The following is a 23,076-nucleotide window of genomic DNA, read 5'->3' on the forward strand; positions in this document are numbered from 1 at the left end:
CACATAAGGGGCATAACTGGCAATCCCCTCACAGTGTTCAAGAGAGAACTGGATAAGCACCTCCAAAGGATACCTGATCAACCAGGCTGTGACTCATACGTCAGGCTGCGAGCAGCCGCGTTCAACAGCCTGGTTGATCAGTCCAGCAACCAGGAGGCCTGGTCGACGACCGGGTCGCGGGGAAGCTAATCTCCGGAAGCCCCTCAAGGTAACCTCAAGGTAGGTAAGGTAGGCTTATGATATATAAACGCATATTTAAATACACCATACATGTGTAATATCATTTTAACAAAGACTAAATTCTACATAAGAGATTGCTATCTAATACAATTCAATATGTTCATATTGAGATTTCCGCATTTAAATATATTTATATAGACTTACTACAGATGTTAGGTGGATGGAATACCGTTGGGGAAATAACGCCCCCCCCCCCCCCACCAACGTTTGGTGGGGTCGGGGCGCGGACTCCCAAAGTCAAAGCATCCATTTAATAAGTATTCGTCAGTGGTTCATTCCTTTGATGCAATTAAGGAGAAAATACAATATTTTTTACTAACAAGTACCTTAATGTAAGGTTAAAGTGAATTTAGTTTACCAGGCGTGTATTCAAAGTGTTGGTGATTTTTATTTAATGCCAATTTTACACGATAAAATTATGTCAGACCCGCAGGGATAGTTCATTGTGCTTTGTCACTCATCATGTTAGTAAAAATACTGCCACAATGACATTATTTGGCAACGTTAAACGTCTTATGAGTGAACTCACCACAGTTAGAGTATTGGACAGCGTCTCTCCTCGTATGAGTAAACATACCGCAAATGAAAATATTGGGCAGTGCCAGTCATGCTCTGGTTGAACATACCTATAGTGACAGTATTGGGCAGTGTTACTAATCTGTAAGTGAAAATATCGTTACATTGAAAGAACCAGTTGAAATAAGAGCTGTGAATAGCCTAGAGTATATATATACAACGTACAGTATGTATGTATGAACAGGGGCCTGACAGCTGAGTGAACAGCGCCTCGGATTCGTATTCTATAGGTTCCGGGTTCGATACCCGGTGGAGGCGGATACAAATTGGCAGAGTTTCTTTCACCCTGATGCCCCTCTTACCTAGCAGTAAATAAGTACCAGGGAGTTGGACAGCTGCTACGGGCTGCTTCCTGGGGGTATGTAACAAAATAGAAGCATGGTCGAAGACCGGGCAGCAGGGACGCTAGGCCCCAAATCGACTCAAGATACAGTATATAGTGTATAAAATATTGAGGAATAAAATGTAGATAATAGAATAAAAGAACACAATATGCATTGAATATTAAATATATGCCTAAAAATAATAAATATATTTTTTAATGCAGCCAGGAATAATGGGAGCCGGTCGGCCGAGCGGACAGCACGCTGGACTTGTGATCCTGTGGTCCTGGGTTCGATCCCAGGCGCCGGCGAGAAACACTGGGCAGTGTTTCTTTCACCCTATGCCCCTGTTACCTAGCAGTAAAAAAGGTACCTGGGTGTTAGTCAGCTGTCACGGGCTGCTTCCAAGGGGTGGAGGCCTGGTCGAGGACCGGGCCGCGGGGACAAAAAAAAAAAAGCCCCGAAATCATCTCAAGATAACCTCAAGATAACCTCAAGATAAGAAGCCTAAAAAATGTCAACCCATCTCTAATTGGAGAATGATTTACTTATTGGACAAGTAATATTTGAACATTTTATTAATATATCTTCAGTTTTTTTATCATATTATGTTCTGTGAAATTGGATATTTATACTCATGCTACATATGCCGCAGATTCACAACAGTGGACTCTCAAATCCAAGTGGTTTGTATATAATCATTGAGCCTGTTTCACACAAAAATCACAATAACGTGATGCACCAAATGAACAAATCCACAAGGGCCGTGACGTGGATTCGAACGTGCATCCTGGAGCATCCTAGACGCTTCCTTAATCGACTGAGCTATGACATGGTTAAAAGAGTTGAAACCGAAGTTCTACTGAACTTACTGGATCCCGCAGCCTCTCCGAGACACAAACTAGGGTTTTACAAAACTCCCCTATGCACTCGAGCTATGTCAATAGGCCGTTTTCCCTCTTCGCCCTTACATCATTACACACAGAAATCACAATAACGTGATGCATCAAATGAATAAATCAGAAGGGATTTAAGGGATTAAGGGATTGCAGGACAGCCTTCTACCTAAGACCAATGGCGTCAAGGAGGGGTGCCACTACCCATATTGATTTTGCAGAAGGATGGATAGCTTACATTGAGATTACGATTGAGGGTGATAGCTGGAGGGACATGCCCCGAATTCAAATTCAAACTTTATTCATAAATAGTATTTTTTTTTATAATTTGGATACTTTACATAAAATAACAGCTATTAATTACATAAGACATTTTCAATAAATAAATAACATGTAGACATTGGCATTATCAGAATCAGAAACAATTGATAACAATTTAAGCTAATCATTTCAATTCCGGCTACACTAAATACGAGTATAACACTCTAATTATAAAATTACATTTAGGCATCAAGATAGGGATATTTAACAAAAATTAGAAGGATTATATATTGTTAAGACATTATATATCACAAAATTAGGACGATGAAGCAGATAACAGCAAATTTAATATTAATTAATCATATGACGTAGAATATTTTTGTTCACACTCTGCACTCTACATCAACAAAATCTGGAACTATCCTCGATCAAAATCTCTCCAAACACTCATTTTATTTAGCATCAATCTGACTTCATTGAACTCACAATGCCTGTCAGTAATCCATCTCTCTCTCTCTCTCTCTCTGATATAAGTCCTTAATTACTCCAAACATTCAGTTGGGGTAAGGTCTAACCTGTATACTGCTTTAAATGTTCCGGTAAGGCACTATGTGTTATAAGGGTATCGTATCAGCTGAGGCCACATTCACTGACTCACCTGGTGTTGCTGGATCCCATGGAAGTATATGGTGTCGTTTGTGAAGGACTATAATTGAAAATTTTCTTTATTCATGCATTGAGGTTTCGTTATATAAATAAGTATACTAGACATATTCAAATGTTGTGGGGCTGCATCTCAGAGAAGGTCAGAAATTCGACCTTTTTTGGGGATATCGATATATACCTATTGTGTATATTTGAACAGGTTGCCTGTCCTTGACAAAACCAACTATAATTATTATTATAATAACAACTGTTCATTTGAGTGTTAAAGGAAGTTTTAAAACACAATAAGTATAACGTCAGAATTATAAATAAAAACTATTTTTCAAGAAGGATATAAAGGAGTTTGTCTCAAGTCTGCCTCACCTTCACGTCTCAACACGGAAGATTTTACTGACGCCATTGAGATAAATTTAGCTCACATGCCTTCTAACCGCGGCTAATTTCTCAAACAGAATGTCTAATTTTATTGTGCTTATTTGAGATTGTCTGTAGAGCCTTGCCGGAGAGGTTAGGGGTGTGGTGAGCAAATGTTTGTGGAAGGATGGATGAATGGTGTGATAATGTTTAGGATGGATGTAGTGAGGTGAGCAAATCCACATGGGGGGTGACGATGGTTCGAACCTAAGTCCATGAGAATCCCAGACGCTGCCTTAATCGACTGAGGCAATCGCTTAGGGCAAGGCAGCGTCTGGAATCCGCTCGAACGAAGGTTCCATCCCTCGTCACGGCAATTGTGAATTTGTTCATTTGATGCATCACGCTATTGTGATTTCTGTGTGCGGTGGGGTGAGATTACGAGTGACACGAAAGTGGTGTTGGTATAGTGAGGATAACGTTAGGTAATGTAAAGGGTGAGTTAATGTGAGAGAGTGGTGAGAAAGTGACGAAATGTGTGGGATGGGTGAGACATTGGGTAGCCATAATATTGGTGGGGCGAAATAGCCTATGCAATGGGTGTAGTATTCACCTAGTTATATTCACCTAGTTGTGCTTGCGGGGGTTGAGCTCTGTTGGTTGATACCTGGTTGATACCTGGTTGATGGGGTTCTGGGAGTTCTTCTACTCCCCAAGCCCGGCCTGATGCCAGACTTGACTTGTGAGAGTTTGGTCCACTAGGCTGTTGCTTGGAGCGGCCCGCAGGCCCACATACCCACCACAGCCCGGTTGGCCCGGCACTCCTTGGAGGAATAAAACTAGTTTCCTCTTGAAGATGTCCACCGTTGTTCCGGCAATATTTCTTATGCTTGCTGGGAGGACGTTGAACAACCGTGGACCTCTGATGTTTATACAGTGTTCTCCGATTGTGCCTATGGCACCTCTGCTCTTCCCTGATTCTATTCTGCATTTTCTTCCATTTCTTTTCGGTTCTTTCGGCCAGCCTCTCAACTGTCAATCAATCAACTGTTACTAACTACTAGGTTTTTTCACACACACTCACACCCAGGAAACAACCCGGAATAGCTGTCTAACTTTCAGTAAGTTCAGATGAACTTCGGTTTCAACTCTTTTAATCATGTCGTAGCTCAGTCGATTAAGGCAGCGTCTGGGATGTTCCCGGACGCAGGTTCGAATCCTCATCACGGCACTTGTGGATATGTTCATTTGATGCAACACGTTATTGTGATTTCTGTGTGTAATGATGTAAGGGCGAAGAGGGAGAACGGCCTATTGACATAGCTCGAGTGCGTGGGGGAGTTTTGTAAAACCCTGGTTTGTGTCTAGGAGAGGCTGCGGGATCCAGTAAGTTCAGTAGTACTTCGGTTTCAACTCTTTTAACCATGTCGTAGGTCAGTCGATTAATGCAGCGTCTGGGATGCTCCCGGACGTATGTTCGAATCCTCGTCACGGCCTTGCCGGAGAGATTGGGGTGTGGTGAGCAAATGTTTATGGAAGGATGGATGGATGGGTGTGATAATGTGTAGGATGGATGGGGTGACGTGAAATTATGAGTGAGACGAAAGTGATGTTTGTATAGTGTGGATAATATTAGGCAATGTGTGAGGTGTGGTAATGTGAGAGATTGGTGTAAAAGTGATAAAATGTGTGGGATGCGTGAGATATAAGGTAGCTATAATATTGGTGGGGTGAAATAGCCTTTACAATGGGTGTAGTGTAGTGTGTGTGAAGTGTTCTGTGGGACTGCTGTTATAAAGTATAGACAAGGTGACTTCTGGGATGGGTGTAGTGTAGAGGGTGAGGTCAAGTAGTTATGGGGAGAGATCAAATTAGTTATAAGAGGGCTAGAGCTGGCATTATTTAGGTGAGGGATAAATTGTGGGTTCTCGACCTAAACGAGCGGCATACTATACAGACGGGTGCAATTTTGTTTTCAAAATTACGTTGTAGAAATGTTTTATATCATCATATAAATACAATATAAACTGAGAGAGCTGATTACACGGGTGAAGATATATGTTTTAAAGAGGTATTAGATTAGTTTATTAAAAGTTGTTCAATGTCAACCAATATTTTTTGACTTATTGTATATGAAAAGGGCTGCAGTTATTCCAAGTTTCAGTACTGCAGCCTAAATAGCAAGGGAGATTTTTTTTTTTTTTTTTTTTCAACGAATATTACACATTTTCAAGTGTGTATATATAACCAAACGTTGTAGATATAATCTTTCTATGACACTTTTCTGACACAATAGCAAATAATTTTACAATTTCTGACACAATAGCAAATTTCATGAACAAGAATAACAATAGAGTTCTTTTCTGCTAAATATTATATAACTGTTCTTGTGATTTTTCATATATAGGGGGTTTGTGATTCTGGTGGCTGCCACTTGCGCTTCTGAGATTGAGAAGCGAGATGCAGAGCCCAGTTACGTGACGAGCAATTACGGTAGTGCTTACCATGCATACTTTCACCGTTACCACAATGGAAAAAGGTCTGCCTAGCCAAAGCCTGAACCATCATACCCAGTTTATTCCTTCGGCCAAAGACATGGTTATGGTCGCCATTTCTACAAGAGATCTGTAGAACCTGAACTATCGTATCCTTTTTACTACGCTCCCTATCACGGTTATGACCGCCATATCTACAAAAGGTTTGCCGAACCTGAGCCTGAACCATTGTACCCGGTCTACTATGCTTCCCATCACGGTTATGGCCGCTATTTCTACAAGAGGTCTGCAGATCCTGAACCATCCTACTCAGTCTTCTCTAATTACGGTTACCGGCCACTAAACACTTTACTAGACTTCTGCTGATCTAAATGACACCATCTATACCTACATTTAGGCCTATGGGAAAGCAAACCCTTTCACCAATAATTTTCAGACTATGAGGCCTACATGACAAACAATTGCAAAAATCGCACTCATCGCTACGATCACCATGACATAAATGAACTGAATTACATTTTTAATGGTTGCAACATGATCAATGTTGCTTTGACGAGTGCCATGTTGTACAGTAAAGAAATATTTATGTATAATGACTTTAAGTCTATTATTAATTACCATTTGTACTATTATTAATTACAATTTGTATCAATAATATCCATTTGGGAACATGACGCTCAAAGCGATTCAGTATGTTACTAGTTGATTGACATGGTTAAGATGTCTTAACAATACTCTACTCTCATTATACGATGCCCTAATCATTTCCTATCTTACATACGGTATCTGTGCATGGTGTTCAACCACTGTAAATTACTTCAACCCCATCATCGCTCTGCTATAAATTGCTATCAGAACTATAATAAGCTCTTGTGTTTTGTCTGAAGACAACACACAAAGCCCCTCTGTTCAAGTCCCTTAACATGTTAAACATACATTCGCTCCACACATTCTCATGTGCTGTTTACACGTAAAATACTTTCTCCTAACTGCTAATCATGATCTAAAACTGTTACTTGATAGCTGTAACAGAACCCCTGAGCACCTTACCAGACATAAAAATCTCTTTGATATCCCAATATTGAAACTAAATCTTTGCAAACATTCCATGCAAATAAAAGAACCCAGTCTATGGAACTCATTCCCTAATGAATATTGTCCAACCATCTATACCTACATTTAGGCCTATGAGGCATTATTCAAAAGTAAAACGAAAAAGTACCTAGTTTTATCCTCATTGTTTCCTACCTTGTGCTTCAAACTCACGCTGAATCTTGTACAACCCATTTCCCCAATATTAGTACTTAAGACATATCTTCACCCGTGTAATCACCTCTGTCAGTTTATATTGTAGTTATATGTTGATATAAAACATTGCTACAATGTAATTTCGAAAACAAAATTACATTCTTCTGCATAGTATGCCGCTCGTTAAGGTCAAGAACCCACAATTTGCCACCTCACCTAATCAATGCCAGCTTTTGCCCGCTCATAACTAATTTGATTTTTCCAGAACACTACTTGATCTCACATTCTACACTACACCTATCCCAGAAGTCACCTTATCGACACTTTATTACACCAGTTCCTCAGATAACTTCACCCACACTACACTACACACTCACCCGGGTCTGGTAGCTGAGCGGACAGCGCGCAGAACTCGTAATTCTGTGGCCCGGGTTCGATTCCCGGATCAGGCAGAAAGAAATGGGCAAAGTTTCTTTCACCTTGACGGCCCTGTTACCTAGCAGTAAATAGGTACCTGGAAGTTAGACAGCTGTTCCGGGCTGTTTCCTGGGTGTGAGTGTGTGTGAAAAAAACCTAGTAGTTAGTAACAGTTGATTGATTGATAGTTGAGAGGCTGGCCGAAAAAACAGAGCTCAACGCCCGCAAGCACAACTAGGTGAATATAACTAGGTGAATACTACACCCATTGCATAGGCTATTTCGCCCCACCAATATTATGGCTACCCAATGTCTCACCCATCCCACACATTTCGTCACTTTCTCACCACTCTCTCACATTAACACACCCTTTACATTACCTAACATTATCCTCACTATACCAACACCACTTTTGTGTCACTCATAATCTCACCCCATCGCACACAGAAATCACAATAGCGTAATGCATCAAATGAACAAATCCACAAAGGCCGTGACGAGAATTCGAACCTTTGTCCGAGAGGATTCCAGACGCTGCCTTGCCTTAATCGACTGCATCAGTCGATTAAGGCAGCGTCTGGGATTCTCTCGGACGTAGGTTCGAACCATCGTTACGGATGTTGTGGATTTGCTCACCTCACCACATCCATCCTGAACATTATCACACCCATCCATCCATCTTTCAACAAACATTTGCTCACCACACCCTTAACCTCTCCGGCAAGGCTCTACAGACCATCTCAAATAAGCACAATAAAATTAAACATTCTGTTTGACAAATTAGCCGCGGCACGAAGCCATCAGAGCTAAATTAATCTCAAAGGCGTCAGTGAAATCTTCCGTGTTGAGGTGTGATGGTCACACTTGATACAAACTCCTGAATTTCCTACAATTCTTGAAACGTAGTTTTTATTGTTATTCTCATGCGGCTCCTGAAAAATTCTGAGTAACTATACTTATGTTTTATAAAACTCCTTTAAAATTAACACTCATATGAACAATTATTATTCTCTAAATAATGATTGGATGACATGTTTTATGCTCTATTGAAAAATTCATATTTATTATGTTTAGGCTTTTATTTATTATTCAATTCATATAATGTTCTTTTATTCTATTATCCACATTTTTCCTGCCTATATTTTATACGCTATATACTGCATTTTGAGGTTACCTTGAGTTGATTTCGGTTCTTAGCGTCCCGAGGCATGGTCCCGGACCATGCGTCCCGAGGCATAGTCCCGGACCATGCCTCCTTTTTGTTGTCATTGTGGCAGCATGCTTACTTACAGCATGAGTGGTGCTAGGCACTGTTCCTGATATATGTAAATGAACTTCTAGAAGGAATAGATTCATTCCTCTCATTGTTTGCTGATGATGCAAAAATTATGAGGAGGATTAAGACGGAAGGAGATAATATGAGGCTACAAGATGACCTAGACAGACTGAATGAATGGTCTAACAAATGTCTACTAAAGTTCAACCCAGAGTATATGCAAGGTAATGAAACTATACTGTGGAAACTAGGAGGACAGATACAGGATAGTAATTATAAGGAGGATTAAGACGGAGGAAGATAATATGAGACTACAAGATGACCTAGACAAACTGAATGAATGGTCTAACAAATGTCTACTAAAGTTCAACCCCGAGAATATGCAAGGTAATGCAACTATACTGTGGAAACAGGAGGTCAGATACAGGATAGTGAATGAGAGATGAAGGCATTCATGAAACGGGCAAAGAGAAAGATCTAGAAGTTGATGTCACACCAAACCTGTCTTCTAAAGGGCACATCAAAAGAATAACATCTGCGGCGTATGCGAGGCTGGCTAACATCAGAACTGCCTTCAGGAACCTGTGTAAGGAATCATTCAGAACCTTGTATACCGCATATGTAAGACCAATCCTGGAATATGCAGCCCTAGCATGCAGCCCGTACGTTGTCAAGCACAAGATGAACCTGGTAAAAGTTCTGAGGTATGCCACTAGGCTAGTCCCAGAACTAAGAGGCATGAGTTACGAGGAAAGTCTGCGTGAAATGAACCTCACGACACTGGAAGACAGAAGAGTAGGGGGAGACATGATCACTACATACAATATTCTCAGAGGAATTGACAGGGTTATCTTGAGTTGATTTCGAGCACCCCGTGGAAGCAGCCCGTGACAGCTGACTAACTCCCAGGTACCCATTTACTGCTAGGTAACAGGGGCATAGGGTGAAAGAAACTCTGTCCATCGTTTCTCGCCGGCGTCCGGGGCCACAGGATCACGTTCCAGCGTGCTGTCCGCTCAGCCGGCCGGCTCCATTCGGGTAGATAAAGATAAACTGTTTAACACGGGTGGTACACGAACAAGGGGACACAGGTGGAAACTGAGTACCCAAATGAGCCACTGGGACATTAGAAAGAACATTTTCAGTGTCAGGGCAGTTAACAGATGGAATGCTTTAGGCAGTGATGCAACTATACTGTGGAAACAGGAGGTCAGATACAGGATAGTGAATGAGAGATGAAGGCATTCATGAAACGGGCAAAGAGAAAGATCTAGAAGTTGATGTCACACCAAACCTGTCTTCTAAAGGGCACATCAAAAGAATAACATCTGCGGCGTATGCGAGGCTGGCTAACATCAGAACTGCCTTCAGGAACCTGTGTAAGGAATCATTCAGAACCTTGTATAGCGCATATGTAAGACCAATCCTGGAATATGCAGCCCTAGCATGCAGCCCGTACGTTGTCAAGCACAAGATGAACCTGGTAAAAGTTCTGAGGTATGCCACTAGGCTAGTCCCAGAACTAAGAGGCATGAGTTACGAGGAAAGTCTGCGTGAAATGAACCTCACGACACTGGAAGACAGAAGAGTAGGGGGAGACATGATCACTACATACAATATTCTCAGAGGAATTGACAGGGTTATCTTGAGTTGATTTCGAGCACCCCCTGGAAGCAGCCCGTGACAGCTGACTAACTCCCAGGTACCCATTTACTGCTAGGTAACAGGGGCATAGGGTGAAAGAAACTCTGTCCATCGTTTCTCGCCGGCGTCCGGGGCCACAGGATCACGTTCCAGCGTGCTGTCCGCTCAGCCGGCCGGCTCCATTCGGGTAGATAAAGATAAACTGTTTAACACGGGTGGTACACGAACAAGGGGACACAGGTGGAAACTGAGTACCCAAATGAGCCACTGGGACATTAGAAAGAACATTTTCAGTGTCAGGGTAGTTAACAGATGGAATGCTTTAGGCAGTGATGTGGTGGAGGTTGACTCCATACAAAGTTTCAAATGTAGATATGTTAGTGCCCAGTAGGTTCAGGAATCTGTACACCAGTTGATTAACAGTTGAGAAGCGGGATCAAAGAGCCGGAGCTGAACCCCCGCAAACACAAATAGGTGAGTACAGTGAACTAGCTCTCGTGGGCTGAATTTTTTTTTTCGTCTAAGACTGTCAGTAAATATATTTCATCAACACTCAGAATACTCTACTGATAAACTAATATCACTTTAACCTTACATTAATGCGAGTCTTAGTAAATTCTATTCGTATTTTACCCATATTTGCATCAGAGGAAAGAACCGACAATATTTATAAAATAGATGCTTTGACTCGGCGAGCCGCGGCCCCTTCCCATCCAATGCTATTTCATCCACCTAAATCTGTGTAAAGTATACATAAAAAATATATATTGATTTTTATTTTACTTATATATAAATATTTAATTTTATTTAAATATAAATACATTTAAATACTAAAAATATTTAAATGCTGACATCTCAATTTGAACTACTGTATTGTATTTTATAGCAAACTGTTATGTAGAATTTAGTTTTTGTCAAAATGTTATTAGATGTGTATTGTGTATTTAAATATACGTCTATTTCGCATGCCTCCTAAAGCAAGCAACAATTTCCACGGAAATCGTTTCCTTGGTTCAACACCAAATCGCAATATATACAAGTATATTCTCTATAAAATTAATTAATTACATACATCTTTTTTCATCAATATTATTGACGGAAGTTACTATATTCTTCCAGATATATTAACCATATCAACATTAAACATCTTAATCATCTCAACCAACCGGAAACACATTGAATCGTTTTCAGCGTTATTATACCACTATGATATTAATGATGCAAATGATAATTAATAATAAACTTAACAATTATTATATAGATTTATTTCTTTGCTGTACAACATAACACTCAACAAAACAACATTAAACTTGTTAAATAATTTAATGTGTATTTCAGCTCATGGATGTCATGGTGATAGTAATCCTGGCGATGAGTGCGATCTTTGCAATTGTATGTCATGTAGGCCTCGCAGTCTGAAAATTATTGTTGAGATGGTTTACCATATAGTTTGATTACCCGTAGGCCTAAATGCAAGTAGAGATGTTGTCATTTAAATCAGCAGAAATCTAGTAATAGTGGTGACTATGAGGGTTTAGTGGCCGGTAACCATAATTAGAGAAGACTGAGTAGGATGGTTCAGGATCTGCAGACCTCTTGTAGAAATGGCGGCGATAAATGTGACGGGGAGCGTAGTAGACAGGATACAATGGTTCAGGCTCTGGTTCGGCAGACCTCTTGTAGTAATGACTCTCATAACCATATCGAAGGCTGGAGGAATAAATTGGGTATGATGGTTCAGGCTCTGGCTCGGCAGACCTCTTTCCATTGTGGTAACGGTGAATGTATGCAGGGTAAGCACTACCGTAATTGATCGTCACGTAACTGGGCTCCGCATCTCGCTTCTCAATCTCAGAAGCGCAAGCGGCAGCCGCCAGGATAACAAACACCTAAATAGGAAAAAATCACACATAGAGTCATAAAATATTTAGCAGTAAAATACTGTATTGTCATTCGCGTAAATGAAATATTCTTCGAAAAGACCACTACTTTTCTTTATATTTTATGTAATACATTGCAATAAATATTAACCGATATAAGAGAGTCCGATTGTTAGTGCAACTTACCAAGAGCTTCATGGCTGAAAGTTGGTTAGCTGTGGCCACAGCTGAGCGAGTGTGTCTTGCAGCAGTAATGCCGGGGCTTTTATACGGGAGAGTCCCGAGTCCTTGAATCGTAATTTAGTGTTATAATGACGTTCCACTGACAAAGCTGTAATTAATGTTTCTTATCTCTTTATTTTATTAAATTTTTCCATATATAATCAATTACATATTATATTATAAAATTTTCCTTTAGGTTAATAAATATAAAACCCTAGTTAAATGCCAAATATTAAATATATGAATTTGTTTTACTTCTTGTTAAGAGAATGCACTGTTTACGATTCCTTGTTAATCTTAGCAAGTATTGCATACTTGGTATATACAGGGATAGTTTACCTTGGTCATTTATTATGTTCCATACTGAAATATGCTTAGTGGTTCGCAAGTAATCTCATGTTGTAGCTTTAATACTTCCCTCGGTTTAAAAGCCTTAAACCTAATTCCATTCCAACATGTGCTAGACTTTTCAAGTAATATAGTGTTAGGCAAATCTAAGTATTCTTGCGAATTTGGTAATACACTTTAATACAATTTACTGACTTCATTAAAACAAATTTTTTTTTGTTTATTAATTCCAGGTTTTACTTTTTCTCTGAATTACTTTTCAAGTAATTAAAATTTAATTGTAAAGATTTTTAAATTAATTTGAATTAATTTACCAAAAATAAATTACTAATTTTATTAGGTAATTTATAAATTATAATGTATAATATTTAAGTCTCACCATAGCCCGTGCTACTTGGAACTTTTGTTCTGCGTAGCGGAATCTAAAACAACAATCATTGTTTGGACAAGTTAGCGACCCTCTCCTGTGCCAGGTAAGTCCACAAGGGGCTCACCAAAGCCTGTGCTAGTTGATCCGGGCCAGGGCCAGGTAAGTCCTCCACTTGCTAACCATAGCCCATACTACTTATTTATTTATTTATTTATTTATTTATTTATTTATTTATTTATTTATATACAAGATGGTACATTGGGTTTGTGAGAATATATAGCATGGTATTTACAATCTTGTAAAGCCACTAGTGCGCGCATCGTTTCGGGCAGGTCCCTAATCTAACAGATAATTTTAAGTAGGTAAATTCTAGCGGAATTAATAAAATGATAACAGATTCATTGCAAGAAGAGAAAAAAATGAGATAAGAGAGCCTAGTAGGTATATTAAAGCACATTGGTAAATTATAGCTCTGATTGATTGCACTGACAGCTTTATTGGTAATTTAAACTTAGATTAATAGGCACCATACAGCAAATTGAAAGCACATTTTTTTTTTTGTTTTTTTTTTTTTTTGAGATATATACAAGAGTTGTTACATTCTTGTACAGCCACTAGTACGCGTAGCGTTTCGGGCAAGTCCTTAATCCTATGGTCTTTGGAATACGATTCCCTGCCGCAAAGAATCGTTTTTTCATCCAAGTACACATTTTACTGTTGCGTTAAACAGAGGCTACAGTTAAGGAATTGCGCCCAGTAAATCCTCCCCGGCCAGGATACGAACCCATGACACATATAAGAAGACAGCAATAATAAAGTAATTGCAATAAAGTACAAATAAAGTTCAATGGTAAAGTTGTTTGGATTTGGTACATGAAAATTGGGAGATTGGGTAGCACTTGTTAAGGTGCAATATTTAAAGCAACAAGGTAGAAAATAATGAAGGTGAAATTAGGTATTTTTTAGTTTTGTATTTGAATGACGCAAAAGTTGGATAACTTTTCAATTCATTAGGGAGTGAGTTCCATAGACTAGGTCCCTTTATTTGCATAGAGTGTTTGCACAGATTAAGTTTGACTCTAGGGATATCAAAGAGATATTTATTTCTGGTGTGGTGATAAGGGTCCTATTACATCTGTCCAGGGAGAGTTTCAGAGCAGGATTTGCATTTAAGAACAGGGTTTTGTAAATGTAGTTGACACAAGAGAATATGTGTGGAGTGAGATTAGGTTTAGCATGTTTAGGGAGTTAAACAAGGGGGGTGAGTGTTGTCTAAAAGCATAATTTGTTTTTATTCTGATTGTTGATTTTTGCTGCGTGATGATGGACCTGAGGTGGTTTGCAGTGGTTGAACCCCATGCACAGATACTATAATTAAGATAGGGATAGATTAGTGCATAATATAGTGAGATGAGAGCAGAGTTAGGTACATAATATCTGATTTTGGGGAGTATACCAACGGTTTTAGAGACTTTCTTAGTTATGTGTTGTATGTTGGTGCTGAAGTTGTGTCTCTTGTCTAGGAATAGGCCAAGAAACTTTCCATCATTTTCACTACTAATGTTAACATTGTCTATCTGAAGCTGAATTGCATTTGTTGATTTGCTTCCAAATAAGATGTAGAAGGTCTTTTCTATGTTAAGTGTTAGTTTGTTGGTTGACATCCATAAGTGGACTTTTTTTTTAGTTCATTATTAACAACATTATTTGGTGTATGTGGGTTGGGGTTAGAGTAGATGAGGGTAGTATCATCAGCAAACATTATAGGTTTCAGAATGTTAGAGACATTAGGTAGATCATTGATGTATATAAGGAATAAGAGAGGTCCCAAGATCTTGCCCTGTGGCACTCCAACGGTTATTGGTAGAGTGGGAGAGGTTATATCATTTATGGCTACATATTGGTGTCTATTACTAAGATAGGATTGGACATGCCATTCCTCGGATTTCATAATGATGGAGTTTACGTAAGAGGTAGTTGTCATTAACAGCATCAAAGGCCTTTCTCAGGTCAATGAAGAGTCCAATCGGAAACTCATTTTTGTCAAGGGCTGAGTAAATTATATCAAGGAGACTAATAATTGCATCGTTGGTACTCTTTTGGGAGCGGAAGCCAAACTGACAGGGCCTGAGTATGTCGAATCTTACGAGGTAGGAGTAGAGCTGTTTTAGATAGTTTTTTCAAATATTTTTGATAGAATGGGTAGGTTTGATGCTGGTCTATAATTGTTTATGTCTGTCTGATTGCCTCCTTTATGAACTGGCGTTACTCTTGCTTCTTTTAAGGATATCAGGGAAGGTATGACATTTTAGAGATTTGTTGAACAGCAGAGCTATGGGTGCTGCAAGGGCATGGGAGGCGCTCTTGTATACAATGGATGGGATTTCACTGTTGTTCCCAACCTCGGTTTTTTAGTGAGTGTATGAAGGACAAAACATCTGTCGGGCTGACTGGTGAAAGGAGAAGAGAGTTTGGATAGCTGCCTGAGATATATGTGTCTGAGAAATATTAACTGGGAATCTGAATTCAATAATGCCCAGGATATAAACTCATCAACTAAACGCTTTCTCTCCAAAACTCTAAGCCTCTACAACACTCACTGTCCCCTCCTTACCAAACAAGTAACTGACAAAAGAATAAAAAATCCGTGGCTCACAGGTGGCATATTCAAATCAATCAACAAAAAACATGAATATATAAAGAAATTTAGGATTAACCTAGTTATAAAGGAAGTAGTTAAAAGGTAGTCATCAATGATTACCAGTATCATAAGAAAAGCTAAACTTTCACTTTATGATACTAGCAAAAAGCAATATGAAAAGCACATGGAAAAGCCATCTCTAATTTCCTAGGAACTAAACAACACTCCCACAACCAGATAACACTCTCTATGGAAGGCTATACACCGTCAACTGATCTAGAAATGGCAAATGAATTGAATAGCTTCTTTTGATCGGTTGGTAGTAACCTCGCCAGTAAAATCCCACAGACTCAGACACATATCTCTCAGGCAGCTATCCAAACTCTCTTCTCCTTTCACCAGTCAGCCCGACAGATGTTGTGTCCATCATACAGTCACTAAAAACCAAGGCTGGGAACAACAGTGAAATCCCATCTATTGTATACAAGAGCGCCTCACATGCCCTTGTGGCACCCATAGCTCTGCTGTTCAACAAATCCCTTGAGTGTCATACCTTCACTGATATCCTTAAAACAAGCAAGAGTAACGCCAGTTCATAAAGGAGGCAATCCGTCAGACATAAACAATTATAGACCAATATCAAACCTACCCATACTATCGAGAATATTTGAAAAAATGATCTGCAAACAGCTCTACTACTACCTCGTAAAATTCGACATACTCAGCCCCTGTCAGTTTGGCTTCCGCTCCCAAAAGAATACCAACGATGCAATTATTAGTCTCCTTGATATAATTTACTCAACCCTTGAAGAAAAATGAGTTTTCGATTGGACTCTTCATTGACCTGAGAAAGGCCTTTGATACTGTTAATTACAACTACCTCTTATGTAAACTCCATCATTTTGGAATCCGAGGCATGCCCTGGACTATATTCAATCCTATCTTAGTGATAGACACCAATATATAGCCATAAATGATATAACATCGCTCACTCTACCAATACCCATTGGAGTGCCACAGGGCAGCATCTTGGGACCTCTCATATTTCTTTTATACATCAATGATCTGCTTAATGTCACCAACATTCTGAAACCTATAATGTTTGCTGATGATACTACCCTCATCTACTCTAACCCCAACCCACATACACTAAATAAAGTTGTTAATAATGAACTAAAAAAAGTCCACTTTTGGATGTCAACCAACAAACTAACACTTAACATAGAAAAGACCTACTACATCTTATTTGGAAACAAATCAACAAATTCAATTCGGCTTCAGATAGAGAATGTAAACATTAGTAGTAAAAATGATGGAAAGTTTCTTGGCCTATTCCTAGACAAGAGACACAACTTCAGTATCCACATACAACACATAACTAAGAATGTCTCTAAAAACAAGTTGGTATACTCTCCAAAATTATATATTATGTACCCAACTCTGCTCTCATCTCACTATATTATGCACTAATCTATCCCTATCTTATTAATAGTATCTGTGCATGTAGTTCAACCACTGCAAACCACCTCAGGTATATCATCACCCAACAACAATCAGGTATCAGAATGATAACAAATTATGCTTTCAGACAACACTCAGCCCCCTTGTTTAACTCCCTAAACATTCTAAACCTAATCTCACTCCACACATATTCTCTTGTGTCAACTACATTTACAAAACCCTGTTCTCAAATGCAAATCCTGCTCTGAAACTCTCCCTGGACAGATGTAATAGGACCCTTATCACCACACCAGAAATAAATATCTCTTTGATATCCCTAGAGTCAAACTTAATCTGTGCAAACACTCTATGCAAATAAAGGGACCTAGTCTATGGAACTCACTCCCTAATTAATTGAAAAGTTGTCCAACTTTTGCGTCATTCAAATACAAAACTTAAAATTACCTAATTTCATCTTCATAGTTTTCTACCTTGTTGCTTTAAAATTGCACTTTATCTAGTGCTATCCAATCTCCCAATTTTCATGTACCAAATCCAAACAACTCTACCATTGTACTTTATTGCATTTACTTTATCATTGCTGTCTTCTTATATGTGTTTTCAATTTGCTGTATGGTGCCTATTAATCTTCGTTTAAATTACCAATCAAGATGTCAATGCAATCAATCAGAGCTTTAATATACCAATGTGCTTTAATATACTTACTAGTGTCTCTCTTCTATTTTTTTTCCTTCTTGCAATGTACCTGTTATCATTTTATTAATTCCGCTAGAATTTACCTACTTAAAATTTTCTGTTAGAATAGGGACCTGCCCGAAACGTTGCGTGTACTAGTGGCTTTACAAGATTGTAAATACCATGCTATGTATTCTCACAAACCCAATGTACCTTCTTGTATATAAATAAATAAATAAGTAGCATGGGCTATGGTTAGCAACTAGAGGACTTACCTGGCACAGGAGCGGGGCAAGTAGCACGGGCTATGGTGAGCCCGTTGTGGACTTACCTGGCACAGGAGCGGGTCTGTAACTTGTCCAAACAAGGATTGTTGTTTGTTGTTTTAGATTCTGCTACTCAGAACAAAAGTTCCAAGTAGAACGGGCTATAGGTGAGCCCGTAGTGGAATTACCTGGCACAGGAGCGGGGCTGTGAAAAAACAATGATTGACTGTAGCTGCTGTTATAGCGTGAAGTCAGGTTTCTTAGGGAGATGTATATAAACTGGGTAATAACTTCTTTGTTACATAATCGCTCACCAGATCTGGTAACCACTGCCCTGAGGAGATACTGTTAAAGAAAACATAAATACTGCTGTATGTTCATTGTTTAATATCCGTTATAAAATATGTTAACAGTTATTTAGAAACTATTGAGGCAGTTGATGAGATTGAATATGGTTCTCTATTCAGAACTGTAATTACATCGCATACAATTTATATAATTATCGTATTATTTTATACACATTTCAAACTTCATATATGCAAAGAACCCTGTAATGAACAAATCCACAAGGGAAGTGACGAGGATTCGAACCTACGTCCGAAATCATCCCAGACGCTGCCTTAATCGACTGAGCTACGATATGGTCAAAAAAGAGTTGAAAGCAAAGTGTTACTGAACTTACTGAATCCTGTAGCCTCTCGGAGACACTAAACAAGGTTGGCGTTTTTCTACGCTAACGTATTGCTAAATTTCTCAATATGTATGTAGTTGATGAGAGTAGATAATCTCCAGAAACGTTTGGGAGCTCACAAAAGATTATACATTTCATATTATTAACAATAAATAGAGATATATAGATAAATTCAAATTAATATAATTTATTATTGATTTTTAAAATCAATATTAATTATTAATTAATTAATATAATTGATATATAATTTATTACATATAATAAATTTATATTTAATTTTAGTTATAAAAATGAGTTAATTAATTTAATTAACTAAATTATTTAATAACATTATAAATAATAAATTACCTAATAAAATTAGTAATATATTTTTTGTAAATTAATTCAAACTATTTTAAAAATATTTACAATAAAATTTTAATTATTTGAAAAATATTTGAAAGAAAAAGTAAAAGTAAATTTTGGAATTAATAATAATTTTTTTTTAACGCAGTCAATAAATCTTATTAAAGTGTATTACCAAATTCTCAAGAATACTTAGATTTGCCTAACACTATATTACTTGAAAAGTCTAGCATATGTTGGAATGAAGTTAGGTTTAAGGCTTTTAAACCGAGGGAAGTATTAAAGCTACAGCATGAGATTACTTGCGAACCACTAAGCATATTTCAATTTGGAACCTAATAAAGGACCAAGGTAAACTATCCCTGTATATACCAGGTATGCAATACTTGCTAAGATTAACAAGAAATAGTAAACAGTGCATTCTCTTAACGATAAGTAAAACAAGTTCATACATTTAATATTTGACATTTAACTAGGGTTTTGTATTTGTTAACCTAAAGGAAAATCATATAATATAATATGTAATTGATTATATATGGAAAAATTTAATAAAATAAAGTGATAAGAAACATATTAATTACAGCTTTCTCAGTGGAACGTCACTATAACATTGAGTTACGATTCAAGGACTCAAGACTCTCCCGTATAAAACCCCGGCATCACTGCTGCAAGACACACTCGCTCAGCTGTGGCCACAGCTAACCAACTTTCAGCCATGAAGCTCTCGGTAAGTTGCACTAACAATCGGACTCTCTGATATTGGATAATATTTAATGCAATGTATTACATAATATATCAAGGAAAGTAGTAGTCTTTTCGAAGAATATTTCATTTACGCAAATGAAAATGTAGTATTTACTGGTAAATATTATATGTCTGTACGTGTGATTTTTTCATATTTAGGTGTTTGTGATCCTTACGGCTGCCGCTTGCGCTTCTGAGATTGAGAAGCGAGATGCGGAGCCCAGTTACGTGACGAGCAATTACGGTAGTGCTTACCCTGCATACATTCACCGTTACCACAATGGAAAGAGGTCTGCCGAGCCAGAGCCTGAACCATCATACCCAATTTATTCCTCCGGCCTTCGACATGGTTATGGCCACCATTACTACAAGAGGTCTGCCGAACCAGAACCTGAACCAACTTATCCTGTCTACTACGCTCCCAGTCACAATTATGGCCGCCAATTCTACAAGAGGTCTGCCGAACCAGAGCCTGAACCATCGTATCCTGTCTACTACGCTCCCCGTCACAGTTATGGCCCCCATTTCTACAAGAGGTCTGCTGATCCTGAACCATCCTATTCAGTCTTCTCTAATTATGGTTACCGGCCACTAAACCATTATAGTCACCACTATTACTAGATTTCTGCTGATCTAAATTACACCATCTCTATTTACATTTAGGTCTATGGGAAATCAGACTATATGGTAAACCATCTCAACAATAATTTTCAGACTACGAGGCCTACATGACAAACAATTGCAAAGATCGCACTCATCGCCAGGATTACTATCACCATGACATCTATGAGCTGAAATATACATTAAATTATTCAACACGTTCAATGTTGATTTGATGAGTGTACTGTTGTATAGCAAAGAAATATATCTATATAATAATTGTTAAGTTGGTTATTAATTATCATTTGCATCATTAATATCATAGTGGTATCATAACGCTGAAAACGATTCAATGTGTTTCCGGTTGTTTGACATGGTTAAGATGTTTAATGTTGATATGGTTAATATATCTGGAAGAATATATTAACTTCCGTCAATAATATTGATGAAAAAAGATGAATGTAATTAATTATTTTTATAGAGCAAATACTTGTATATATTGCGATTTGGTACTGAACGTAGGAAACGATTTCCGTGGAAATTGTATGCTTGCTTTAATAAGCATGCGATATATAGAGGTATATTTAAATAAACATTTTGACAAACACTAAATTCTACATAACAGTTTGCTATCAAATACAATACAGTAAGTTCAAATTGAGATGTAAGCATTTAAATATTTTTAATGTTTAAATGTATTTATATTTAAATAAAATCAAATATTTATATTTAAATAAAATAAAAATCAATATATATTATTTTATGTATAGTTAATACAGATGTTAGGTGGATGGAATAGCGTTGGATGGGAAAGGGCCACGACTTGCCAAGCCAAAACATCCATTTTATAAATATTGTCGGTTCATTCCTTTGATGCAAATAAGGGTAAAATACGATAATGTTTACTAAGACTCGCATTACTGTAAGTTTAAAGTGAAATAAGTTTATCAGTAGAGTATTCTGAGTGTTCATGAAATATATTTACTGACAGTTTTAGACGAAAAAAAAAATCAGCCCACGAGAGCTAGTTCACTGTACTCACTTATTTGTGTTTGCGGGGGTTAAGCTCCGGCTCTTTGGTCCCCCCTCTCAACTGTCAATCAACTGGTGTAGAGATACCTGAGCCTACTGGGCTCTATCATATCTACATTTGAAACTTTGTATGGAGTCAACCTCCACCACATCACTGCCTTAAAGCAGTGATGTTAATGCACGCATCTGTTAACTTCCCTGACACTGAAAATGTTCTTTCTAATATCCCAGTAACTAATTTCGGTACTCAATTTCCACCTGTGTCCCCTTGTTCGTGTACCACCCGTGTTAAACAGTTTATCTTTATCTACCCGAATGGAGCCGGCCGGCCGAGTGGACAGCACGCTGGCACGTGATCCTGTGGCCCCGGGCGCCGGCGAGAAACAATGTTCAGAGTTTCTTTCACCCTATGCCCCTGTTACCTAGCAGTAAATACGTACCTGGGAATTAGTCAGCTGTCACGGGCTCCTTCCTTGGGGTAGCGGCCTGGTTGAGGACCGGGCTGCAGGGACATTAAAGCCCCGAAGTCAACTCAAGATAACCCTGTCAATTCCACTGAGAATTTTGGATGTAGTGATCATGTCTCCACCTACTCCTCTGTCTTCCAGTCTTATGAGGTTCATTTCACGTGGCTTTTCCTCGTAACTCATGCTTTTTAGTTCTGGGACTAGACTAGTGGCGTACCTAAGAACTTTTTCCAGCTTCATCTTGTGCTTGACAAGGTACAGGCTCCATGCTGGGGCTGCATACTCCAGGATTGGTCTTGCATATGCGATATACAAGGTTCTGAATGATTCCTTACACAGGATCTGAAGGCAGTTCTGATGTTAGCCAGCCTCGCATACGCCGCAGATGATATTATCTTGATGTGGGCTTCAGGAGACAGGTTTGTTGTGACATCAACTCCTAGATCTTTCTTTGTCCGTGTTATGAATGACTTCATCTCTCATTCAGTATCCTGAATCTGATCTCCTGTTTCCACTGTATAGTTTCATTACCTTGCATAAACTCGGGGTTAACCTTTAGTAGACATTTGTTAGGCCATTCATTTAGTCTGTCTAGGTCATCTTGTAGCCTCATATTATCTTCCTCCTTCTTAATCCTCCTCATAATTTTTGCATCATCAGCTAACAATGACAGGAAGGAATCTATTCCCTCTGGAAGTTCATTTACAAATATCAGGAACAGTGCCCAGCGCCACTCATGATGTGAGTAAACATGCTGCCACAATGACAATAAAAAGGAGGCATGGTCGAGGACCATGCCTCGGGACGCTAATCCCCGAAATCAACTCAAGATGCAGAATATAGCATATAAAATGTAGGGACGAAAATGTGGATAATAGAATAAAAGAACATTATATGTATTGAATAATAAATATAAGCCTACAAATAATAATTATAAT

The 23,076-nt window shown here is 38.5% G+C and overlaps 2 protein-coding genes across 2 annotated transcripts; one reads left to right on the top strand and one right to left on the bottom strand.

Moving 5' to 3' along the window:
• Positions 1-11,639: 11,639 nt before the first annotated feature.
• Positions 11,640-12,500, bottom strand: LOC138352529 (uncharacterized). The gene is made up of 2 exons (XM_069305025.1): positions 12,463-12,500; positions 11,640-12,285 (listed from the first exon to the last, which is right to left on the bottom strand). The coding sequence occupies exons 1-2, from the start codon at positions 12,472-12,474 to the stop codon at positions 11,905-11,907; spliced, it is 393 nt and encodes a 130-aa protein (XP_069161126.1). The 5' UTR covers positions 12,475-12,500; the 3' UTR covers positions 11,640-11,904.
• A 7,484-nt stretch (positions 12,501-19,984) lies between these two features.
• Positions 19,985-20,925, top strand: LOC138352528 (uncharacterized). Its single transcript, XM_069305023.1, has 2 exons — positions 19,985-20,022; positions 20,199-20,925. The coding sequence occupies exons 1-2, from the start codon at positions 20,011-20,013 to the stop codon at positions 20,658-20,660; spliced, it is 474 nt and encodes a 157-aa protein (XP_069161124.1). The 5' UTR covers positions 19,985-20,010; the 3' UTR covers positions 20,661-20,925.
• Positions 20,926-23,076: the final 2,151 nt, after the last annotated feature.

This window comes from Procambarus clarkii, chromosome 54 (assembly GCF_040958095.1).
Source record: "Procambarus clarkii isolate CNS0578487 chromosome 54, FALCON_Pclarkii_2.0, whole genome shotgun sequence".
Lineage (NCBI taxonomy): Eukaryota > Metazoa > Arthropoda > Malacostraca > Decapoda > Cambaridae > Procambarus > Procambarus clarkii.